At 39.4% G+C, this 26,665-nt stretch overlaps 1 protein-coding gene across 1 annotated transcript in view; it reads right to left on the minus strand.

The window, feature by feature from the left end:
- Window positions 1-25,810, minus strand: part of tmem132e (transmembrane protein 132E) — a 578,927-nt gene extending 553,117 nt beyond the window's left edge. Inside the window, exon 1 of the mRNA XM_023274649.3 lies at window positions 24,695-25,810. Coding sequence (XP_023130417.2) covers window positions 24,695-24,755 — 61 coding nt within the window. The 5' untranslated portion in view covers window positions 24,756-25,810. The remainder of the gene's footprint in view (window positions 1-24,694) is intronic.
- Window positions 25,811-26,665: the final 855 nt, after the last annotated feature.

The following is a 26,665-nucleotide window of genomic DNA, read 5'->3' on the forward strand; positions in this document are numbered from 1 at the left end:
CACTAGAATAACTTGTATAACCAAGATTTGAATTCTGGAGCTTCCTCACAGGGAACAGATGGCTAACTAAACATCCAGAGCTCCCAAAGGGGAACTTCCTGCAGATGCATATATGTTTCAAATTATTTGCCTGTTAGCATTTAGCAAATAATCAAGCCAATTCACTGCGGTGACGACTGAGTGACGGCACAGCTGGCTGTTTGTTGTCTGTCTCAGGCCGGTGGCTAAATGCCGGTTTCATCAAACATGTGGATAGCATCTGGGAATTCATAAGCGGAGCAGCAATCTCCTTTAATCCTCATTAAAAGTATGGGCAGCCGTGATGAGTTCGCTTGGTCATTTCACCCAGAGTGCCCCATTTGTTGGGATAACAGGCTCACCTCTGGCACGCTGGAGCTAACGGGAATAGAGCGCCGCTATGAAAAATGACTTCCTCGACTGCACAGAGTGTCACACTGCAATCGTAAGGGCAGTTGTTGCCTTCCCAGTTTGCACCTCGTTTGATTTCCCAGGAGGGGGCGGGTTGCAGTGCTTGTTTCAGAGAGTTGGACGTCCCATCATTCATTCGGGATCATGCCGTCGGATCCCCACACATCGAAACACAACAATAAAGTGGGCTCCTACGCTCGCCTCGTCTTGGAAATGTTTATTACTGTCCTCCTGCACACAGGTCCAGGCAGCTACACAACACCACAAGAGAATATAGATTTTTGTGCGATAAGCGGTATAAAAATAACACCTTAATAAACTGAGTAAGTACTTAACTCCACAGCAAACATTTGCCCGACATCTTTATTATCTCGTAGGTTATATTAGACTCGGGTTCCACCTTGAAATGTTTGTCTTTCGGATTTAAAATACAATATAACTTCATCTCAAGGGACGCAGCTTTTCTCACATTCGTCGAATTAATAAAATGATAAATTTAGCAGGAAATCTGTAGCCACAAAATGTAAAACACAGCAGCAAGGTGATCACTTGTGCTCTTACCAAAGCTTGCGATTGTGTTGTTACTATATTTAACAGGTTTCTGGACTGTTTCAGTGGAAGAAATAACCTATAAGCAGCATTCACATCGTCTCCAGCAGCGAGAGGTCAGGATGGAACAGACAGCTGACTTTGACACGTTGGCGGTAATTAATTATCAAGCCCCAGGAAGCACAGTGGGACATTAGCCTTTAATATGAGACTCATAGGGTGTGAATAAACCATACCCATCAGCCTTTTTACGAACAGTAGGGGTCATTCATGATATCTCTGCTCCATGTCTTCCCTGCCAAGTCAAAAAAGCTCAAACCTTGTACAAACCGGTTGGCTATAAATCACTGGTACAGGTCTTGAAAGATAAATGGAAAATTACACTGTAAAGAGAAATATATGTAATAATACTAATATTCCTGCAGCTGGAGACCCTGAAAAATACTTGAAAATAACCATCTCATTAAAATACAGTTTCTAACCTTAATTTTATACAAGGCTGTGTGTATTTTTAATCTTTTAATGAACAATTAACTACAAATATGGTTGAATATAGCTATAATATACAGATTTATATTATATTATATCAACAATCTTGTAAAGAAAAATGGCAAAATGTTGCTATAAATCTAGAATTCGCTTTGAAATTCCAAAAATCTATAGTTAATATTGAATCCTATTCAATGCATAAATATATTTGGTAAATGTAGTGTTATAAGAAGTATTTCTATGTTTAAACATTGAATTTGCTGTTTATAAAAAACACTCAAGGAACATTTCCAGCAACCATTGTGTTAGCTGATGGTGTTGAAAGGCTCATTGATGATTAGAAAACCCTTGTGCAGTTATGTTAGAACATGGATAAAAGTGGGAGTTTTCATGGAAAAAATGAAATGGTCTGGGTGACCCCAAATTTTTGAACGTTAGTGTCCATTGCATCAAAGTGTCTGTTAAATAGAACTGTAGAATATTTAATGGGACTTGTGCATGCATCTGGCAAAATGGCTTCATAGCGCCCCCTGCAGCATTTGCAAAAAAATAAATAAATGAGCCTCTGCAGGACATTTCAGCTTGGATCAACTCCAATCAGCTTTGAAAAACACATTGATATATGCTTGTGAATATACGGAATAGACAGAGTTTAGGATCCATCTCAATAATTCTCAATAATTCTACAGTTAACACTTGTCAGACACCATTAACCGCTACAGAAGTCTCTGTCATGGTGGCCCATTGCTAGCCAACGTGACCAACCATACAGACACCTAAAACCTCCTCAACTTATCACAAAAATCTAAATTCAAATGCGAAACAACTGAAAAAAACTGTTTTTACATGCAATGTTAAGTAAATATACATGAAAAATTTTGTGTCACAATAAGTATTTCTATGCTTAAACATTGAATTCGATTTTGAGAAACTGTCAAACTGTGTGTAAGAAATACTCAAGAGACAGATTCCTAATAATTCTACATTAACACTCACCAGACACCATTAACAGCTACAGAAGTCTCTGTCATGGTGGCCCACTGCTAGCTAAACCCCCCACAATGCGATATTATACAGCCATACAAACACCAACAAAAATCTAAATTCAAACACAAAACAACTGAAATAACAATCATAAAACTACACATTTAACAATGTGGATTTGAATATTAACATTCCCATGGTTCTTGGCATTGCTAACACAAAACTAGCTATAGTTTTTAGCATTCCACTTTCTGGCATTGCTAAAGTATTACAAACTGCAAAACAAGTTGCAGTTTTCCATAATTATTAACTTGTAACATTATTAATCTCTTAACAGTAGTTTGGTGTCATAATAATCCTCACAGCTGATCCAAACGATGGAACAGACAACAGTTCGTTAGCATTAGTCCAGCTGCTAAAATAGTTTTCACTCTTATCAGTAATAAAAATTGTATTTTGAAGCAGTATTAAAAAATGAGAAAAACACATTATAGATATCATCATTTAAGTCCATGTACCAATACAAATTTTTCATGATAATTGTCATTAGTATGTAATGTTAGAAATCTAATTCATGCTATCATATAATGAATAAATAAGAAATATTTGTGAAATTATGATACATTTTGCACATGTATTTTAGCAGTGTTGTGAAAAAAATACCCAACTAATTTTTCTTTTAATAAAAAATAAATACATTTTAATGGCTATACACTGTCTATATATATATATATATATATATATATATATATATATATATATATATATATATATATATATATATATATATATATATATATGTATCTATATACATACATATATATTTATGTATCTATATACATACATATATATTTATGTATCTATATACATACATATATATGTATGTATGTATATATATATATATATATATATACATACATATATGTATGTATATATATACACACACACACACACACACACACACACACACACACACACACACACATATATACATATATATATATTTTTTACATTAGACGATTTATTTTTGCACATCTATTAATTTTTTCTTGTATTTGAAACACACGGAAAGAAATTTTAAGTCCATAAAAATACAAAATTATACTCCTTTTTCATGTTAACTGTCATTATTAGTGTGAAATCTATTTCATGTTTCATAAATAAGAAATATTTATGAAATTAAGATACATGTAAGAATCCATCCATCCATCCATCATCTATACACCACTTAATCCTCACTAGGGTCATGGGGGGGCTGGAGTCTATCCCAGCTGACTCAGGTGAAGGCAGGGGACACCCTAGACAGGTCACCAGTCTGTCACAGGGCTACATACAGAGACAAACAATCACTCTCACATTCACACCTACGGGCAATTTAGAATAATCAATTAACCTCAGCATATTTTTGGACTGTGGGAGGAAGCCGGAGTACCCGGAGAAAACCCACGCATGCACAGGGAGAACATGCAAACTCCATGCAGAAAGATCCCGGGAAAGCCGGGACGCGAACCAGGGATCTTCTCGCTACAAGGCGACAGTGCTAACCACTAGACGACTGTGCAGCCCCCATTTAAGAATCTTTTGTGCAAAAATTTGTATTTCCTTTAAAAAAAAAAATTTATTGGCTATTCACTGTGGCAGGTTTTGTTGTTTTACATCAGACATGGCTTATTTTTGTACTTTTATTGATATTTTCTTGTATTTCAACCACACAGAAATAAATATGTGGAAAAAAATGAAAAATTCAGTAAAATCCAATGAATTTTTTTATGGCATCACCACAATGTCTAATAATTCTAAGCTCCATTCCAGCCGATTGTGATTTCCACTTCTATTTCCCTGCTTCTCCCAGCAAGCAGCCAGTTTCCACGTCTTACTGGCAGAAGGTTAAAACCACACTGAGACTACACCAAAGCACAAGGACAAACTCTGCACACAAAGACTTCATTTTGACTGTTTCTTGAAGATCGAGTTGAGGGAAAATGTGTTTTCAAATCTGGGATAATGACAGGAGGAGGAGAGAATGGAGGAAGAGTCTCAGTCATGTCGTTTCCTTCAACAACAATCAGCGGTGTCAAAGATGCACGACTGACAAACATATGCCGTGGCAACCCCCCTCGGGCCAATCAGAGCATCTTGGAAACACGACTGTGAGCAACAGACGGACAACCAGATGAACAATCGGACAGACGGCGGTGGGACAGATCGGGGTCAGTTCGTATCCACTACAGAGTCGGAGTGTAGAGGCGCACATGTTTATTCCACATTCAACAAACGGAGGAAGTCAGATGGTAGAATGTGGCACAACTTTTACTACGACATGGCTGCCACTCGTGCTGCCCATCTGCACAGGAAAGATGCATTTTGGCCTTTTAAATCTTCTGAACATGTACTACTAAGGGTGGAAGATGGCTGAATATAGCTATAATATAAAGAACAAGTGTGGTACTGCAGAAAAGTGTTGTTATTAGTTGGTTTTACATTACATTGTCAAAAATCTTGTAGGAAAATGACAAAATGCTGCTTGGCCCACTAAGTTTTTAATCTTCTGAACATGTACTGCTAAGGATATAAAATATATAAACAAATAATATGGAATTAACCCTGATACACACTCAATAAACCAAGCAAGTAAAATCTGGATGCGTTTGGATGCAAAAGCAACTTTATTTCTGTATACTCTTCAAAAAATAAAATACTGTAACTCTTGTATATTCTGTTGATTTTTCTATATCTTATTTTCTATATTTTTTATCTTAATTCCCTTTATTTTATTGTATTTATTTCATTTAATTTATTTTATCTTATTTTATTGTATTTTATTATTTCACTTTATTTTATTTCATTTCACCTTCACCTTCTACCCTAATATTCTGTGTTGTCTTATCATTTACCCCTTTATTGACTATCCGTGCTGCAGTAACAACTTTTCTTCCCTTTGGGAATAAATAAAGTCATCTAAGTCTCGGGAGGTTAAGGTTCCAAGTGGCTGACTTGGACTGTAGAGCAAAATTATTTTAATCGATAACTTCTTCGGACGATAAAATGTCAGAAAATGGCCAAACATGCCAATTGGTGCAACCCAAGGATATTCAGTTTAGTCTAATAAAGGAGGAGAAACCAGAAAATACTCAAGAGTAAGAAGCTAAAGTCAGCATTTTTGCAGAGTTTTTTCGCCAATACAATCGTTAAAATTAGGCAAACTGATTAATTGATCACCAAAACAGTAACTGATTAGGTGTCACACCCCATCGTCAAGTCCATCAGTCCTCAGGGCAGGCGATGCAGTGAAACTACTATTTTGTTAGTACTATCGATCAATTGCTTGAGCATTTACAATGAAAAATCCACATTTATAGATCTCATAAGCCTACTAAAAGCTTCTCAACATGAATTATAACACAGTAATTAACAATAACGACACAGTTACAGGAAACAAAATGTAAAAAAAAAAACGAAGAAAATCGTCTCATTTAGAAGTTAATCAACTCTTTTCTGTCAGTTCTGCCTTATCAAGAAATACTTTCTCCAAGTCTTACTAATAAAAGGAGACTTATGTGACTTTTTAATAAATTTACAAACAACTTCCATCCATTTGCACCTTTTTTTCCCTTCATAAATAGTAAAATTCCTCACTGGAAAATACCATCTGGCACAGAAATCCAATATTAAACACCAATATTCCGTCACCTCGGCCTGTGCACCACCTTTTACTCCAACATGCTGTCACATCTGACCAGGATCTCCATTCCTAAGGCTTCAGGTCAGAGTGGTGAGGTAGCACTTCTCAGAGAGGCCATTCATCAAGTTTCCTCAGGTAGAGTCGCTTGTGACGGCGCCGCTTCATCAGCCGAGTAAAAGTTAGTTTTCTTGTTTCTGTGTTGGATCACCACCATGAAAAAATAAAATAATAAAGCAGCTCTTGGTTATGAGAAAGCCTGGTGTGCCTGTGTGTGTCTGGCCAAAAATAAAAATAAAAAAAGAAGAAGATCAGAGTTTCTTTTTGTCTGGACATCTGGTGTTAACGAGTAATTACTGGAATCGTCCCCGTAATCGGTCAGCGACATCATAACCCTGCAGTTTGGCAACACTGACTCTGGAGGTGGATGGATGTTGGCATCTGGAGGCAGCTGCAGGAACAGCTGATTGGGTTAATAGGAAGCAGGCTGATTAGCGAGTGTCTGGCAGAGAGAGGAGGAGCTGTGGTTCACTTTGAGCGGTTTACCAGTCCTTAAACCGCCGTGATCAGAAGACGAGTGGACGAGTTTATCACGGCGATGAAGAAGAACTTTGGATGTTAACGCCCAATAACAAAAACACGGCTTTAATTTCATTTAGTATGACAAAAATGTGCTTAAATTGTAACAACAGGGTGATCTGTGACTCGCTGTAGGTTATCATATAGTCTGGAAGTGACTCATCCGACTACAAGGCACTTTTATGATGTGATATCTTCAATTAGATCTCAGCTAATCCCTCCGGCAAAGACGATGTCAAAATTAAATTCTAAATTAATTTGAGGAAAGTCGGAGAATCATGGCTTATTCTTGTAGCAAAAAAGAATGTTTAATCAACCACCTACACTTTAATATTATAAAAAATGTCAGGTGTTCCCTCCACGCCATCAGTACCACTAACCGTCTAACCCCAGGAGCAGTTTCTGGATGTTTTTGGCTCCTGTGGGCTCATTTTTCACTGCAATATATAAAGTCCTCACCTCTATGGAAACAACAATAGAAGTAAAGGGAACTCAAAAACGTCTTTTATGCAATATGACATAGCTAAAATATCATAAGTAAAAGCATAACTAGAATCTCTTTTACAAAAACTGGGGTAAAAAATGGAGTCATCGTATAGAACATTTTTCCAAATGCTCATGGGTGCTACCAATAGTGAGCAGGGGGTCCTCGGTTTACGACGTCCTCGACCTACGGCGCTTCGTTGTTTCGTTGGAACTAGTTATGCAGAACTAGTTGGTAAGCTGAGCAGACGAATACGTCGTCACACGGTGCTATAAGACGGTTTTGTTTCATTCTTGGGTTATAACACCTTGGATTGTGCTACATTCACTAACTTTCAGCCCTTCATTATGGCTCCCAAGCGTAAGTCAGACTCTTCTGACAGCAAAGAAAACGGTGATGGTAAAAGCTGCAGCTTGCAAAATGAATTGTGAGTCGTAGCAAACTTGACTTTACTGCAGCTCTTGATACACATTACAGAGTGAAAACTGCAACAAAAACAATAAAACAACGTAAATACATGTAAATAAATCCTTTTAACTTAACCAGTAAGTCCAAAATGAAGTTAATTACTTACGACATTGCCTCTGTGGCGTTTTCAAAGTAAAGAACCATGCATCCAGAAAAGCACGTAGGTGTGTAAAGCTGTAGAAGAGAACACCTTTGCAAACCGACTCATTGGACGGAGGCCCCAATGTAAATCTGACATCTGTGTTATGGCTGAAGATGTTTGAGGTTCAACAGCTACAGCCTCGATGGGAGGAATCTCCACCGACTTCTTGGAGTTCTTAACTGAAGATCGGTTAAATATCATCTGATTTTCAGTGTTGTGGAAAAAGTAGTTCCACTTTAAATCTGCTGGAGCGTGATTTTCTGTAAAAATCCTGGTTTAAACTCTGATCACTGCAAAAGCAACCACCAAGGAGGAGATATCAAAATACATCAAAATAATGGACAGGAAGTGACAACTGTCAACAGACAACTTCAAAATAAAGTCTTTTTCAAAATAAAAGTACATCAATAATTCTGCCTTACGGGCAGCACACCATGGAAGTCAAATAAGATTTTTTTTTTTTAAAACGCTGGGCGAAACACCGACGAACATTGGAATTATTAGATCAAGTTGTAAAAACTGTGGAACATATTCTGTTATCTTCTTGTAAAATGACTCATACATGCATGAAAGTCATTGGTAATCATGACTTCCACGAAGAACTGATCGTTATCGTGATGCATGGAAAGGCTTTGTTTACATTTTCTCCAGAGTTCCGACTTACGGTGAAAATCGACTTAGATCAATCTGTAGGAACAGAACTCCAACGTAAGTCAAGGACCCCCTGCTTTTATCTCTGCTCTGTTGCAGTTCAACCTAAAACTACCTCAATTTTTGTCACATTACTCTCGGCTGAGTCGCTAATGGCTTCATGTTTTTTTTTAACAAATCAGGTTAGTATGAAAGTGTATTTTTTGGTTAGATTTTTTAAAGGAAACTTGTAGAATAAAGTGATTTTGATTAAAATGTTATGTTTTTAAGTTTCGGTTAATTCCCTGATGCAACCACACATCACTAGAGTAGCTCAAAGACCATCAGGAGGGTGAAAATCAAGGTATTCAATCTGTTTTTACAGTTTCTTTGCTCTGATAAATGGTGTAATTGTTTGTTAGATGGGGCCTTTCAAACCTGCCTGGTTAATGAACGTGGTATTTTTGACCTACAAGAACTCATCTAGAGAGTTTTGGAAGCCAGTAAACATACTTCATCTTCTAAACCTTTCATCTATTATTGAGCGTCATCCACAGGACAAGTGAATATCGAGTATCTGCTAGTATTTCCGATAACAAAACTCATTGGATTCATTCAGTACTATAGGTAAACACTAACTAAGGCAAACTTTTAATCAAAAGACTGCTCGGTTCTGGCCAGCCGTTTATATGTTGGGCCAATGTACTCTTTGTCCATAGGCACGAGGCCAGTGTTGGCTTCACATAATAATGGTTGGCCATATAAGCGAAGCAGCAGAAAAAGTAGATCCATCCAGAGAGTATCGGTCCAAGTTTGTCTTTCTGCTCGGCTAATGTAGTCAGGCTTTGTACCACCTGCCCGGGGACTGCGGATAAACCTTTCCTACTAATTATGTGGCAGTTTCTAATTGCCTGTTTTCCCCGTCAAAATGAATAAATGAATACGCAACTAAAAACAGGCACAAATAAATAAAAACCAGTACAAAGCTTTGACTGAAACTGCCCTACATATGTACACCAGCTTTCACTTTTAAAACCACTCTGGTGCAAAGCAAACCTCCAATGTGCAACCAAATGGATTCAAGTATTTCACAATTAGAGTAATGAAGTCTATGAAAAACTTTTAATTGTGTGAGCTGTTATCTGCCACTGATAGACTTGTGCATTTAGGCCAAACTCTCCTCCCACGTGTCCTTAGAGATCTCTATGACTAATTCATTATTCTAAGCCTCTTTAAGGTTGGCACTCAAAAGCTGTGTGATCACTGCGAGCAGATACAAAGACTGGAACTTTATTATTCTTAGTTCAATTTACTTTGCTTACACCAATCTGTGTGTGAAAAAAATTACACATGGAAAAACCAACGCTGGCATCAATAAATGCTTATGTTTAATGCACCTTTTCAGCCTCCACCTTATCTTCAACCAGCTAAACGTGCTCAGTGATGGCTGGGAGGTTAGCCAGACGATTCCAAGTCATCCCCCTTATATCCAAGATAAGAATAATACAGATATTTACATTTCATACGTCTGTAGGAGGAATGTACCTTGATAACTGTGTTTACATTGATTTTCATATTTGCCTCATTCTAATTAATTACAAACTACAAACCAAGCAGCAGAGAACAGTGTTCTGTTATTCAAAGGAGCACAAAACGAGCAGAATCTATCCGTGAGAGCTCGATATGGTGTTAATCAATAGCAAAGACTCAATGATTATTTGGCCAGCAGCTGAGACTTTTGGCTTCCAGAACCAACAGTACCATCTCCAGCTTCTGTTTTGGAACAGATGCTCCTCAGACAGTGGAGCTTTTTCAAGATGTTTCTGACCCAACATGATGGAACCAAGTTAGGAGATCAAATATTCAGCATTTTACTAATTCTGGAATCATTTTGTTCAACTTAATATCTTAGATATCAAATGTTCCCTCTGGCAAAGACTGACAAAATTAAATTCTAAATTAATTTGATTTAAAATTTAAGCTGGAGCATCATGACACAAATACTTTGAAAGAAAGTGGAAAACGTAGAGACGTGGCTCAGCTGTACTTTGATAATACACAAAAAATGTGAACCCCATGTTGGTTTTAGGGCAAAATGAGACAATGAATGGTGTTAATCCTCCAAGCACCTTGAAGTTTGTTGGCTTTTTTTTTCCCCGTCACATTTTTACTCACTTTGAGCTTGTTTTTTACTACAAAACAAGGTCATGTATGGCTATATAAACAGCACAATCAGTACAACCATATCTAGAAGTAGTTGTACCATTTTGTTTAACTGATTCCCATTAAAACTATTTAAAATGCACAACTTTGGCTCAGATGCTGCTGATTGTTTCCATCTGTAGTCACCATGCTGTCTATTCAGTAACATCCCTTTCTGTCACCAGTAATCAACACCTAAAGTTATATGAAGGTAAATGTGATGAGTTCTATTTTAAGTGAACATATGCAAAATATAAACAAACATTTCAATTAATTTTAGGGTTGGAGTTTGTGTTATTCTAAAGTTTCATGTTTTCACTTTTACTGTAAATGTATATCAGTTCCAAATATCAGTTGTTGTCTTCTTCACTACTACTAATCGGTATCAGCCCTGATAATCTACAGTATATTGATCGACCCTTAAGGCAGAATGCATCGCATAACAATGGGGTATAATAGTTTTGTCAGAGTTTGGCTGAGCAATATATAAAAACGGGTCTTTTGAAAATCTTGAAAAAGGAAAATATTGGAATTTAGCACCTATAGTTTTCTGCTAAGACCAGCATATTTACTTTAACCAGCTTTGGTGTTGTAGGTTTGTCGTGTTTTGTTCCTGCACTGAGTATTCATCCGGATGTTGCATTTACAGTAGGTTTGCATGTGTATTTGCAGTGTATCCTGGACAATACTGGGCTTGATGCATCTTTCATAACAACTTTCTTACAGCAAACAAAAGACCTATTTCCAGCCGATGACCCCACCAGTATTCATCATCTTTCTCAGCTCGGCTGCAGTCTGTTCCATCAGCCGTCTGCATATTGTGCACTATGAAAGAGTGTCTGTGAAATTTTAATAGAAGTAGAAGTATATGTTTTAGACAGTAATGAAGAGCAGGACCGAGGACTTTTAAATACTGCAGTATAACGTAGTGCTGTGAAACCACCTAACCTAGAAGCCCAGCTGAATCTAAGGTTCATGGACATTTTACAGCAGATTTAATTGACTAAAATATGGGCCTTTGTACTGTGTTTATGTTTCTTTGGAATTCAACTGTCCAAATATGCTGGACATAAGGTAAAAGAAAACATAAGTTGTGTTATAGGTGAAGTTTGTGTGTTCACCAGGAGCCTTTCCTTTGTATGTTCTGCCGTAAAACCTTAACATGATTTGTATTTTTGGATGTGAATATTCTGCACTCTGACAATGCGACATGAAGCACATCTCCTACACTGTTGTGTTCTACGGTACACTGCTGTTTGTGTAGACGCTACACACAGCTACTAATGTGGCCTCCTCCCATGACGGTATAGATTGGCACAATATTTTTCATATTCTCTAATTGGTATCTTTTCGAGTCAATTAAAATGAAAGCAAAATCAATCAATTTCTCATTATTTCTCAGTGCCCCCGGAGACCTCTCTAATACCTCGCTTTGAGAACCAAAATATTAAACTAGCGCTAATTGAGCAGGTTCTTAATGCACATCCACGTCACGAGGAGGGTAGAGGCACCGAGTGTCCTGATGCTCTCCATTCACATTACTTCATCAGTCAGGGGAAACATGCATTTTGCAGGGACATTGTCGAGCGCTTCGACATCAGGTTAATAGCTGAGTGGATAATATAAGATTTAAATTCACCAAAGTGGCTCCTCAAGCAGAATTTGTAAGCATGGGAGATGTAAAAATTGACAGACGGTGGGGGAGAAGGCTATCACTAATTTAACATATCTGCTTAAGGACAGGTTTAAGTGCTACAAGTTATTTTTTATTCATCAAAGACAGCAAGTCAGAAATGTTTACTAAAATGTATGATTAAAATTCTGGCCCATGTTAAAATGTTAGGCAAACAGTAGCCCAAAGCCACAGCGAGGAGGAGCTCGCAGCTTCTCCTTTTCCTTTTGTGTGCATTAAATCCTCTTTCATAGGCTTATGGTAAATTTATTAAAACGTCTTTTGCACATAATATAGCATAGCAGAGGCTATTATAACAGCCAGGGATTCCTTTTCTCTCAGACCCCTATGTAACCCAATAAAGGAATTGATTAGACGGGACGTTGCTCAGTCTGGCGGCAGCTCCAGGGTGCAGACCGCACAGCAAGAAGTGTAGAGAAGTCGGGCCAGAAACTTTAATTCTCTTCTATTAAAGTGTAATATTTTGCAAACGTGCCCATGAGCAGTACTCGATACTCCAATTCTGGCCTAAACTGAGGAAGCTGCAGCTAGTCGAGACCGATCCATGCAAGCGCAGGAGTCTGTTTTCATGAAATATGGAGAAAGTATTGTTCCCAAAAATACCAACAGTGACTGAGTGAAGTTTTCCTTCCTCCAGGCGAGATTTATTCTGGAATGGGACTGGTCTCTGTGAGCGAGTGGCTCCTTCGGTACGAGTTCTGCCATATTTAGACAGAGCTGAATGGGATTTTATGGGGTTCATGGCTCAAAGTAGACGTCTTATTTCTCCTCAGGGCAGGAAAATATAAAACTGTCTGCGAGTGAAAGTACCAATGTGGATGACATAGCTAAAAAATGGGTTATTGTTCCAGCCTGTACATTTAATTAATACTGATTTTAAGGGTCAAAAATGAAATCCCGTTTTTGCCACAGTCACAACAATCAATGGCTTACTGGTGAGACACGGAAGTAGCCCAGAATGCCTTTTTTATCTTTAATTCTGATTAATATTTCCTACTTTAAAGGGCTGTTTTGCTTCTGGATTTCATCGCTTAGCGAGTATCCCTTTGTCACCAGCAATAAGCGTGTTTGAATTATACATGAAAAAACAAACAGAGGCCCGCTTCTCATCTGGAGTTTTGTGCTCAACATGATCACTGAAGTCAGGCGGATCCAGTGCAGTCAACGTTATGGTGGCCTCATTTGTCAAGCGTTTGTTTCCCCGCGTTAAAATCAATATGACTAAGATTCAAACTGGATTTTCAGCAAATCAGCCTCAAAAGTCCTAGACAACGCTATTGATTGATTTCAGGGTTATTTTCTAGACAAGCCGAACACAAAAAAAATGCCGTTTGTGCTCCTCACAAACTGGTTTATTTTGTTTCTGGCACAGCTGCACACAGACACGTAGCCAGAAATTCAATATATTCTTACAATCCTGCTCTGAACTTTGGCAGCAATTTTTAGTTCTGTTAAGGAACGCCATCATGTTTGATTCAGAGTGCCCACAGCAAAAGAAGACTGAAAAACACAGGCACCAAGTTGGAAAATAAGTAAACTTTCTAGGCATTTACATAGAAGTTTAATGATTTAAATAAAAGCTGCTGTGTTGAGTGAACACAGTAGCTGTCAACGGTTTAACAGAACCGGCGGCGCTCCAGCAAAATTACAAATCGTGGCCAAAACTGCTTATTTGCATCACCTTCACAAGTCAGAATGTTTCCTGCAAAAACAAACAAACTGTACAAAACAAAAATCAGAAACCAGTCAATCACAGGGAGGAGACGGGAAAATGCAGATCCACTGTCGGGTTCAGGAGACGAACAACAGCAGCTGACAGCTACATCTAACATCCACAAGCAGGAAACGCACGCATCAAAAATCACAACGGAAATGTCACTTTTAATTTGTTCTCACTTTCACGGTCCGAACACGTCTTTTACGAGGACTTAGAATGAATAAATAACAGAAATCACCGCCTCACTTCAGACTGCTGCAATAACATCGAGTTATGAGACGACGCAGGGCTTCAACTGATGATTATTTTCATTGTCAACTCATCCCTTGATCTTTTTTTTTTTTTTTTGATCAGCTGAATAGTTGTTTGGGATATAATGTCAGGACAAAAGCACAAAAAGTCAAAAAAAAGTGTCTCCCAAAGCCCAAGATGATATCTTCTAATGTCTTGTTTTGTCCACGACCCAAAGATGTTCAACTTCTTTCAATTACAAAATGATTTAATAGTTGTTAATCAGTTAATTGACTAATGATGTTTCGCACTTTGTCCTGCTCCGATCCAACCAAATAAACCAAAGAAAAACAAAGAGAACTTGCATATCTTCATATTAAAGAAGCAGAAATGAGACAGTTAAAGGAAAGAAAATATACCCTAAAAAGCAAAGAATAATGGGAAACAACCATCTAATTAAAATATTGTAATTTTCCATGCTTAAATGCATTTTCTTGACCTTAGATTATTCATGAAAGGATATTTACACGTGTAAAAACAAGGAAATTCCCCATAAATTTCAAATGCAACAGTCTGATCTGCTCAATAAAAAGGTCATATTTCTGAAACTAATTTTGTAAATGTACTGTAACTGTCTTTTTGTGTCAAAAAACGCCAAATTTCTGAAAAAAATAGAAAAAAGTTTGAGTATTTCAAAAACATTTTTTTTTAAAACAAACAGCACGTTTAATTAACCATTAAAAAATATAGACAGCAATTAATTTTCTTTTGCTGTGTTAATTATTTAATTGACTAATCATTCCTGCTCCACTCATAGTTGAAGCTGCTTTCATTAAAACAGGTCAGAAGGCCGAGTTTTTCTGCGGTTAAGAATTTCAAAACAACCTCAGACTATGAATACATGGAATATTTGCTTTTCCTGCACTCTCAGAATAGAAGTGACGGCAGTGCAGTGTTTGCAGAGTGTGTTGACACTTGGACCAGTCGTGTTACTGCAGAGCTTGACGTCCTACATGTAATTACCAGCAGGAGACCAGAGCGGCAGTCAGTGGCGTCTATTTACAGTCAGTCTTCCTTGACATGATCTAACATGACATTAGAACATGTCACCAAGTGTCTCCATAGAAATGATCGTCAAACAGCAAGACTAATCTGAGGGAGCTGTTTCTAATGCACTCCCCCCCCCCTCTGCTGCCCTGTTGACAATGAGAAACAGCCGTGGACGGTGGAGGAACACCCAGCCAGGCTCGGTCGACTGCAGCAGGAAAAGCAATCCCACAGCTGAAAACAATATTGTGCCGAGGAAGAATTAAGCGCTGGCCGACCGTAGAGGAGGAGGTCGGTTGCCAGACGGGAGCGAGTATTTCTGAGTCCTTGAGCAGATTTGTAGCTCTGGGAAATCAGTGCATGCATGTGTATTTGCAGTGCATCCTGGACAATACTGGGCTTGATGCATTTTTCACCAACAACTTTCTTACAGCAAACAAAAGACCTCCTATTCCCAGCTGATGACCCCACCAGCATTCATCATCTCTCTCAGCTCGGCTGCCCGTCTGTTCCATCGGTTATCTGCATATTGTGCACTAAGATACATCAGTTTAATTGAGTGTGTCTGTGACATTTTAATAGAAGTACTGTGTATGTTTCGAAACATGCTGGACACAAGGTCAAAAACAAAAGTTGCACTCCAGGTAGAGTTTGAGTGTTCACCAGTAGCCTTTGATTGCATGTTGTCCCATACTGAGGTCAGCAGATCAAGCTCTACTGGTGGTGCCTATGACCAAAAAGAAACTGAGAGGTGATCGTGCTTTTTCTGTGGCTGCTCCTAAACCGTGGAATGAGCTCCCATTAAATATCAGACAGGCTGATTCCCTCCCTATTTTTAAATCTCTTTAAAAACACATTTTTTTAACTTGGCGTATGGCTCAGCTTCGAGCTGACTTTTACTGTACAAACTGTGTCTTATGTCTTATTTTTATACTCGCATTATTTTATTTGTATTTTTATGTGGTTATTTATTCTTTTATTTTATTATTTAATGTGTACAGCACTTTGGCCAACAGTGTTGTTTTAAAGTGCTTTAGAAATAAAGTTGGATTGGCTTGGATTGGATACTAACTTTACACGGGAACAAGTATTTCTGAGTCCTTTTGCAGATTTGTGGCGCTGGGAAATCAGTGTGGGAAAGAGAGGAAAGACTGTGAGATATGCTGAAAGCTAAATATCATATTTCTTCGGTTTGCACCGATTGCAGACAAATCATTCACATGCGGCCCACTGGGAAATACTGCTGATATGCAAAGCGGGGGGAGCCAACACTCCTGCAGCAGATGGTTTATCTGTTTTGACTTTGTTGATCTCTCCGGTTTTTACAGTCTGACAAATGATTGGATGTATATCTAATCTTAAACACCAGCGGATTATTACCTTTCATGTCTAATGCTGTTAAAGGAGGATGACTTTTCATATTTGGCCTCCCACACCGAGCTCCATCTAGTTTCGTCCTCACAAGGAGGAAGAGTACATTCATTCTGACAGATACATTAACTCTGAAGGCTGCAATATTGTTATGTACAATAAAATCCATCTTTTATTAGCGCTGTAGTAAACTTTTGGGACGCAGTGATCCCAAAGCACCAGATTCTATCAAAAGAAGGTGAAAAAATATATATATATCACAAAATACTGACTAGTGGCTTTAAAAATTGGCCCTTAAGCATCATTTCTTTCTATTATGATAATATGGCAGTGAGATGATCAGACAAACCATCCAACATTTCATCCAGATTATCTAACCAGGTTTGACTGGAGGTAAAATGGAAAGCGAGGACACCGGAAATGTCAACAATAATCTGTTGTTGCACAAAAAAAGTGTGTGCAGAGACATCAGCAGGTCAATGTTGAACAAGGAAATCTGACCGAAAGCTGCATTTACAACAGACAAGTGCTGTAATGACTTTGTCTGTTGCCATGTTGGACTTTTTTCTGTCCATTTTACAGATTTCCAGATCATAAGAAGTGCACTGAGTTAACCCCGTCTCCACAACGTGACATTCTTATACAACTAAATTGCACTATCGTTTTGAAATTGTAGGAAAGTTTGTCAGTCTGACAGAGCCACAAAGTTTGTGTAAGTAGGTAGAAGTCAGCAACACAACTTTGCTTTTGGTTTTGACTCACTGTTCGGTCAGGTTTACGAAAGCACAAGTTCAGGCACCAAAATTACTTGGACGGGTTCACGAAAATACAACTATTTCACTACAGGTTTCACATTGTCCCTCCATTTTCTGGGTTACCAAAATAAAATACAGAGTGTATTGATTTGAAATGTATCTCTGAAGCGTCCAAAAGAAATGTAATCAGGCAGAAAATGTGTTTTCATCAAAACAGAATTGACAAGAAGTTGCATTCCACAGAAACATAATTTTATGGTTAACTGAGTCCAACACTACTGTAACCAAGCAACATGGTTCTAATTTTCACACTGCCACACACCAGAATTATCCTTTTAAGGAACAATTAGGTTCTTTCAGTGAAAGCTCAATGAGAGCGTCCGATTTATGTATGTTTTTTATGAAGCTACAGCTGCCAGCCAGCTAACTTAGATTAGAACAAAGACAGAAAAAGTGGGGAAACAGCAAGCTGGATGCTTCTATCCAGTTGTATTAAAATCCTCTTACCACTAATGCTCATTAAAATATTAGTGTTAGAAAGGTTAGAAAGGTCCTGAGCTAGATCTCAAGATCTGAAATTTTGAAGTGATTGGTATCGACACAAATCTGTGCCTGAATCTTTGTTTACATCTATTTTCACGCTGAAATATGAAAAAAAAAGCTGCAATAACAGCAATCAGTTGTCCTACTGAGGTGTAAAGTCACTATTCTACATAAAGCTGGCTGATTTTATTACTCGTTTGTTAGCTTAAGGTCAACAACTCTTTGTCACGGTGCTCCTTTATTTATTTGCTTTCCTGGAGTCACTGAGTCTCTGTCATGATGCTCCTTCAATAGCTAATCTCCCAGAATGCTCTCTGCTTGCCAACATGGAAGTGCCTGCCTCTTCTGCTTGCTACAGTAAAGAGTAAAAGGCTCCACCTGGTGGCACAACGATGTACTACAGCTAATCTACAATACCTGAAGAGTGTATTATCTATAAACGGTATAAGTAGATGCTAAATAGTAAATGACTGGGATTGGTAGCCAAAAATACTAGATCAGAACATTGTTAAATACTATCAATAGCCCAAAAAAGGGTGAAAAAACTGCATATCACTGAGCCAGACTTGGTTTTTCCTCCCTTCAGTCTTTGTGCAAAGTAAAGAAATCTGCTGACTGTAGGCTTATCTTTAACGGCGGCAGTGATATCTCACTACTCATCTAACTGTCAGCTGCTGATACCGTCAGATATTTGAATGTACAGTTAGGCGGCCAGCCCAGGAAGGGTGAAACAGCTTCATAATCACTCTCATCCGTTTTCCAGACCTACTGTGAGGTTACACAATCCTGACTGCAAGGCCACGAACACTTTGCACAACGGGGGAGGTTTTTCCTCTCTTGTGGATATGTCATCCGCCATATGTGGACACAGTGTCACAAACTATTTCTGTTCAAATCTGTATTCCGTGTAGTCCTCTTAGAGGAATTAAAGGGGCCACTTTCAGGGTAACCTTTCCCTCCTTGAGAAAGCTCATTCTCTTTCAGCGTGTCAGGGGAGACAACTTATTAAATGTGAGCTATATTGCCATGTCAAGACGACCAGAATTAGAGGAAAAGGATTACACCCCTGTAACACCACAGACAGAAGGGAACGTGCCATTATATCTAGACAATAAAACCTCATAAAAGGCGTTAAGCAAAGCCCAACCAGGCGAACATCTTCCCCAGAGGACGTCCGAGATCCGGCAGCTCCTCCAGAGCAGCGACAAGATATATCGCCGTGCATCCAGATCCATTTTAAAGTTTTCCTCTGCGATGCAAATGTGAGATCTAGGCAGTAAAATGTTCCCAAGTCTGACTCACAGTACCACAGGCAGAAGAGAAAGCTATTTCAAATCAAAGGTGCTGTGGAATCTGTGCGCGAGGTGCAGAGCAGAAGAGCTGATTTCAGACCAAACATGTGTGATCGCCTAATGCAGAGGGCTGATTGCTTCCCTGCTGAGAATACTTACAGATCTCTGTCGAGTTGGAGGAGAGCTGGAGGATGTCCACGCAATCTCCATCTCTCCGACGGTGAATCAGTGCATTTCTCGCAGTTATGAGCACATTCTGGGTAAATGTCACGGACAAATTGTCTGGTGCGGGGAAAAAACTACTTGAAAAAACAGCACTTTGAGAAAAGTCTAGACGTGTAACAAAACTAGATCTGTATCTGCGGCATGTGCGTCATACTATAGTGATCACCTGCTACTTGAAATGAATAATTAGCATGTGCGTCTAATTATTCAGTTCATCGTGGCGCTCAAAAGCAGAAACTGCGGCAAGCAGCTGGTGGATTATTCCAGACAGAGAGCAATTATTACCAGAGGAGAGACGGCTTAATAAAAGAATAGAGAGAAGAACTTTTCGAATTTAAATATAACCCCGGCCTGAAGGAGCCGTCTGGCTGATAGACAGATAAACTGCTCTTGATGAAGTGTTTTTCGAGCGAGTTTCTCCCTCACAAGGTGTTCACAGACGTGTGAAGCAAACGGCAAACCATGGGAGGAAATGGTCGCCTTGGGCCTCTCTGTGAATCTATAATGCATGTGATATCTACCGTGTTTAATCTTCGCTCTTAAGAAGTGCAGCTTTTTGGGCAGATTGAAAACCAAGTGGGGTGTATTCAACATGCTAAACTGAAGGCCATTGAGGCACCTGGCAAAAAAAACATGCACGCTTTCAAGATTCAGACCGCTCACAAAAGGTCTGCCAAGAAAAGGGCTAATGCACTGCAAGCAGATACTGTAGTGGTTTCTGCAGGAGCTTCACCATCGAGCCCCGGAGCATCTCACGAAGAGTTCGTGCATGTCACACCATGTCTGAGGGGAACCGGAGCTTCACAAAAGGTTCCTTTCACCGCTGATAAAAGACAACATCCTTAGAATTCACTACACAACAGCCACAGCAGAGCCACAATGCCTCAGAAGAACGAGCTCCGAGCGAAAAACTCAAGAGCATCGGAGGGATTCAAGGAGCGTTTCTACAACTAACAGAGATCCGGTTTGGGCTCATTCCAATGACTACATACAGAAAAATCAACTGAATCCCACCTGGAAAATCAGTGGCAAGCAAAACAAAGATCCGTCTTTCCAGTAACAGCTTCTTATTGTTTCCAGTAGCTGGTTGCCCCGCTGTTACCAGAGCACAGACTGGTTTTAGCCTTGGGTTCATCTGTCACTGAAATTAAAGAAGAAAAAAAACAGCATTGCACTCCACACACCACTATCTGACGCCGGCAGCCACAAGAAGCCCTTCCCTTAAGCATCAACTGCTAGCTAAATATAACAAAATAAATAAAAAAGCATATGCTTCATGGGCGCAACCATAAACAGAAGTGATAGGTGCACCAGCAACAATTCCACATCTTGACATCTGCACGCTATAGAACCAAACCACAACAGCTAAACAGCCACGTTGACTCATCTGCAGTTACAAAGTGTCGATGCGTGTGGATACGCGGCGTGTTTCCCACACAAAAGGATGGAAAGTGGGGAAAGCTCTTCAAACATAGGCTCCGTTTCACCACGTGTAAATCAATTAGGCCAGAACATGAGAGCTGGTGTGTCACACTGCCGCTTTGTCTGCTCTCTGTCCAGTGTTTCCCCCCAGAGATGGGCTGCTGCTGCTGCTGCTGCTGCTGGGAAGGCTGCCAGCTACATGCAAACCATGACTGGGCAAACACTGCAGCCCCGAGCAACCGACTGCTGCTCAACACTACATTCGCCACATCGAGTTCCACGGAACCAGTTAGATCGAGACTTACTCGGTCTGTTTATCCCAGTTGAATCAATATATCATGTTTGGCTTTCATCCAGGCAGTTGTTCAGGTGTCGAGATCCATTTCTATAGAAGGTATTTACCTAAAACACCTATGAAATATATGAATACTGCCTCTCATCTGCTTTAGTGAAAGAAAAGATTCATCAGATCAATCAACAGACACTCAGTCGGCCAATATTTTGCTAGTTTCAGTCAGGATTTGCTTTTTTTTCTGATATATTTGAGTGGTAGCCCCATAAATAACACCGCCGTCTAAAGGTTAATGAGTTATTTCTTTTGCAAAAGTGTTTTTATTTAACTGATGGCAACAGATATGGTTGTTGTTCCAGGCAAGGTGGACCAGTTTTTACGATTTTTTGCTGGGATGACTGGGCAAACACTGCAGCCCCGTGCAACCAACTACGTAACACTACAGTCACCACACCGAGTTCCACGGAACTAGTTAGCAATATATTGCTTTTGGCTTTCATCCAGGAAGTTGTTCAGGAGTAGAGATCCATTTCTACAGAAGGCAACTACCTAAAACATCCACAAAATCTATGACTACTGTCACTCACCTGCCAGACTGAAGCAAAATTGTAGTTAGTCAATCAACAGAACATTTAGTCTGCAAATGTATTGATGGTTTCAGTCAGGATTTGCTGTTTTTTCTGATATATTTAACAATTAGCTGCATCTGTTTAGCAACTGTTAGTTGAAGTAAATCAGTAAATTGGAAGCATCAGAAAACTTTACATAAACAATAAACTGAGAAAATAAATCAAAATGAGCAGTAGCCCCATAAACAATGCAGCCGTCTAAAGGTTAATGAGTTGTTTTTTGAAAAGTCTATTAATTTGACTGATTGAGGCTGATATGGTTGTTGTTCCAGGTAAGGCAGACCAATTTTTACCATTTTTGGCACATATGTAGGAAGAGATAATGTGTTATATTAATTATTAGGGCTGTAACCTCAAGCTCTACTGGTGGATTGTGGGTCAGTACATTCTCATCTCAAATTGTCATTGGACAGACATTTGCCGGTGTTACTGTCAGAAGAAGAAAAGCTCATCATCAGTAGTTTTCCAGTATTAATCCATTACTGAAGGCAACAGGAGTAACTGACTACACAGTTTGGAACTCACCCAACCCAACAAAGTCCAACCTCTCTGACATTTACTCAAGTGGCTCCAAATGAATCGTGGCTGCATTTTGTGCAAACAGATGAACAAAAAGTCAAATGTAAACTTTGCAACCAGCACCTTCTGTATCAACAATCAACAAAAAAACAGCCGCGAACTCGTCTAAATGATATTCCTCCGTAGTGTTTGTGCTGCCATCACCAGTTTGTATAGTTCCGTTTTCAGAAATCATAGAAATGTGTGCCGGTCTGCTCCGAATCGGCTATAAAATAACCACCCTGAAGTGATTTAATGTGCTGCTAGTTTTTACGTTTATTTAGAATTCATTTAGGCTAATGAGGCCAGCAGGTAGAGTCCCTCAGCGCTCTGTGGATGATTTAGTTCATCTACAGGTATGAGCCGACTTCATTCTCCCCAGTAACCAATCAATTAGTTGAAGAGTAGCTACGGTTTGAAGATTTATTTGGCTGTCTACTGCCTGAACCGATTACAGTGTATCGATCAGTAACAAACCTCAATATGTCCGTAGCATCGAAACATGGCACTGAAAGTCCCATTTGTTGGCATTTTGACTCATTATTAGAGCTAATAGTTCCTGTTTTAATGAGTATTTTTACAGTTTTGGTTCTATTTAAGCAATATTCTCATTCAGTTGCTTGTGCTTTTGCGATATTGACTGTGAACAAACAGGTGTCATTCTATAATCCAAACCAAGTGCTAACGTATCTGCACCTTAATTCTAAACCACAATGAGTAACCAGCATTTCAAACACTCTTATCAAGCTGAAGTGTCCTTGAGCGAAACTCTTAATCCCCCACCAGCTCCAAGAATGCAACACTCTGAACCCAACCCGACCTCCACGTGGAGGAAAATAAGCCGCTTTCCCGCTAGAAAGTGACCAACCACAATGGCATCTTGATAGCAAATCCCTGCGAGGCTTTTATTCAATCAGGGAAAAAAAGAAAACCACAATCTTTAGCTTGTTACGCGTCGGCCAATATATCCGAAAATATGATTTAAGGTGAGAAGAATGAGGAGTAATAGATTCATTATGGTGCCGGATTTCCCCCAGAGCGGCCTCACCGTCCACGATATTGCTTTTTCACACCTGGGGATTTTCAGTTGCTCCTTAGCTCTTCATCCCGCTGCTTTTCTCTGGAGGTGTTCTCACAAATTGTTTATTTAGCATGCGAATGCGACAACAGGGGCAAGAGGTTTGGAGCACCGAGGGGCTGAGAGCAGGAGGGTTTTCCGAGGCCTCCTCACCAAGATCTGTTTACGTTTGACAGCAGCGCCCTCATCGTCCAGGGAGGAGGGTTATTCCCCCCTTTTGCACTGAGCATCGCTGACCACAGGCGGCATTTGTGTAGGCAGAGAGTATTGCAGCACAGAGCACGCAAGCCTGCACAGCCTTGGTGAAGACATCAAGGAAAGTATACGCTTTACTGCACACGTAGGCGTTTCTTTTGTGTGGTAATGAAATTGAGGCAGGACTTGAGTAGGAGAGAGGAGATATTGTGCAAAAAAAACAGGCTAACAGGATGCAAAGGGGTGTATATGCAGTAAATATGGGGGGGAAATTTCAGCTTTACCCGGGCGAAGCGCTCAATCCCTAACCGAAAGTCTAAATATGCTTTTCTTTAAATACGCCTGCAAAATGAATAAACAGAGGCTGCTCTGTGAGGTGCTACTACTCAGTTTACCTCTCAGCAGTGCACTTAATCCGTGCAGTGCAATGCCACACTTTGTTCGCTGCTGGAAACAGTGCTGCTGCTGCTGCATCAATAAAAAGAGGAGTTGGATATTAAAAGGAGGATTAGTGTTCGGGAGTCCAACTAGATCACTGGGACATGTCAGGAAATCATCTTTGGGATGTCTGATTTGGTTCACTTTTGCCGTGCATGTCGCCAGGGTATGTAGGACGCACTATAGGTTGTGTAAGAGGCGACTGTGAGGTGGGAAAATCAAAGGGAGAGTGTCAATAATGTTCCCTAAAATGTTGGAATTTTCTGGAGCTTGATGCTCATGAGGACTGATGGAGTTATTTATATCTGAGGTGCAAATGATCCCAATTATGCTGCCTTGAGTAGAAACTTAACATTCTTCTTATTGAATGGGAAGAAGGTGCACTTTTTGCACACATTTTGCAGATTTCTGTGAAGATTTTGCAAAAAAAAGACCATAAACCAGCAGTTTTTTCTTTTTTTTTTTCTTTATGCAACACAGTTATGATCCTGAAGGGTGGAGGGCAGGAGGAGGAGGAGGGAGGAGGAAGAGGAGGTAGAAGATGAGGAGGAAGAAGAGGGGAGGCTCACTCACCACACGAAAGCGCCGCCACACAGATGAAGAGAGGCCATCTGAGATCCCGGACACCTGACATGGTAGAAATTCCCAGCAGGTGGATGTTAAAATCCCAGTTGTTCCAGTAGAAGATGGTGGATAAATACCTCCGCAGCCTCCAACAGTTCTTCCACGGTTGTCTTTCTTTAAGTTGGATAATGCGCAATAGACGGATCTGTGACAGTGTCGAGGTCTTCCCAAATCAAACACCCGACTACAGTCTTTCCAGAGTCTGGAGCGAACCTGAGCGACTTGTGCACGCCAGAACGAGCGTTTTCCCTCCACATGAGACGGGAAAGTTGCTGCAAATTGGTTAACTGTGAGAAGGGAACGAGGGCTGGCGTCGCCAAATCCAAGTCCTTGTTTGCGCGCAGCCCCCCGATCAATGCGTCCCCCCAAAAAAATGATAAGTCAGTGGAGATGACGCGCGCAATGATGGCTCACAGGAACCCTTTCACCCAAGAATTTCAAAAATAAAAAGCAGGAGTCACAGTGACTAGTCTAAATGAGCTGAGGAAGAGCAGCAGAATGTGTGATTAGTCATTCCCCCACCGCTCCAAATTAAAAATTCAAAAATGAAATTCCTTGCGCAAATGGTGGGAAAGCAGCGGAGGTGCAAAAAGGCATCCGACGGATCCTCGGCGCTGCGCTTCAGCTGTCACTGACTTTCAGCAGAGCCCGACAGGAGGAGGTGGAAATCCATTCTGAGGTGGAGATGAAGGAGGTGAAACTGCAGCTGAGGAGGTCCGGGTCTGGTTCACCTACCGCAGCGTGTTGCGACAGTCAGCTGGGAACCATCGCCTTCCTCCAGGAAACATCCACCAAAACTGACACTTTCTGCTTCACTTTGAGCTGTTCAAGCCGAAGAACCGGAGCGGAGCATCGTCGCCGCTCACCGGAGTCTGAAACACCGCCAAGTCCCAGCAACTCTCCGCTTTTGGGTGGTTTTTTTTATTTTTCTATTTTATTTTTCAGAATAAATCCAGCTGTGCCACCGGACCGCGCCTTCCTCCTCCTCTGCCTCCTCTCATGTGTTCTTCATCCACAGCAGCTCTGTCCGCGTTTTTAACTCCGCTCCCAACTAAACGTGTTCACCTTAAAATGTCCAGAGCCGCAGCTCGTGGACGTCAAGTTCACCGCAATGAGAACACCCTGTCTGGGAGCCGTTTTCAAAATAAAACAGCACTGGACCCGAAGAGCCTATATCAAATTTGAAATTTAAATAATTAGAAATAACTAAATTAGAACTTAAGATAATAAAGAAACAAAAATGGAAATTAAAATAATCAAACATAAATAAATTAGAAATAAAGATAATACATATGCAAAAGAAGCAAAAAAATAATAATTAGCTCTAAATATGTTAGAAATCGAGGTAAAATGTATTGACATCAGAAATAAAAATAAGCAGAAATAAATGAATTAAAAGCAATAATACATTCTGAAATGAGTCAGTTAGAAATGAAGATAACACACACACGTGTGTGTGTGTGTGTGTGTGTGTGTGTGTGTATATATACATACACACATACATATACATACATATACAATTACAAATAAGAAATAGGAAATAAATATAAATAAACAAAATTGGAAATTAAAATAACCTGAAACTGAAATAGACCTCAAGATAATAAATAGGCAAAATTAGCAAGAAAAATAATTAGCCATAAATAAGTTTGAAATTGAGCTGAAATTTACTAAAATTAGAAACAATTAAAACAAAAATAGACTTAGAAAAATAAAGATAATAAATAAGCAAAATTAGCAACAGAAATAATTAGCAATAAATATCTAAAAGGTTAAAAAAAACAACTAAAATTAGAGATAAAAATAATCAGAAGTAAATTTCTTGAATGCAAAAATGAATTCAGAAATTATTAAATTACAAACAAAAATGAAATTGAATAAAATTGTTATTTATTAGAAATGAATATAATTATAATAAGT

This window comes from Amphiprion ocellaris, chromosome 14 (assembly GCF_022539595.1).
Source record: "Amphiprion ocellaris isolate individual 3 ecotype Okinawa chromosome 14, ASM2253959v1, whole genome shotgun sequence".
NCBI classification, from domain to species: Eukaryota; Metazoa; Chordata; class Actinopteri; family Pomacentridae; genus Amphiprion; species Amphiprion ocellaris.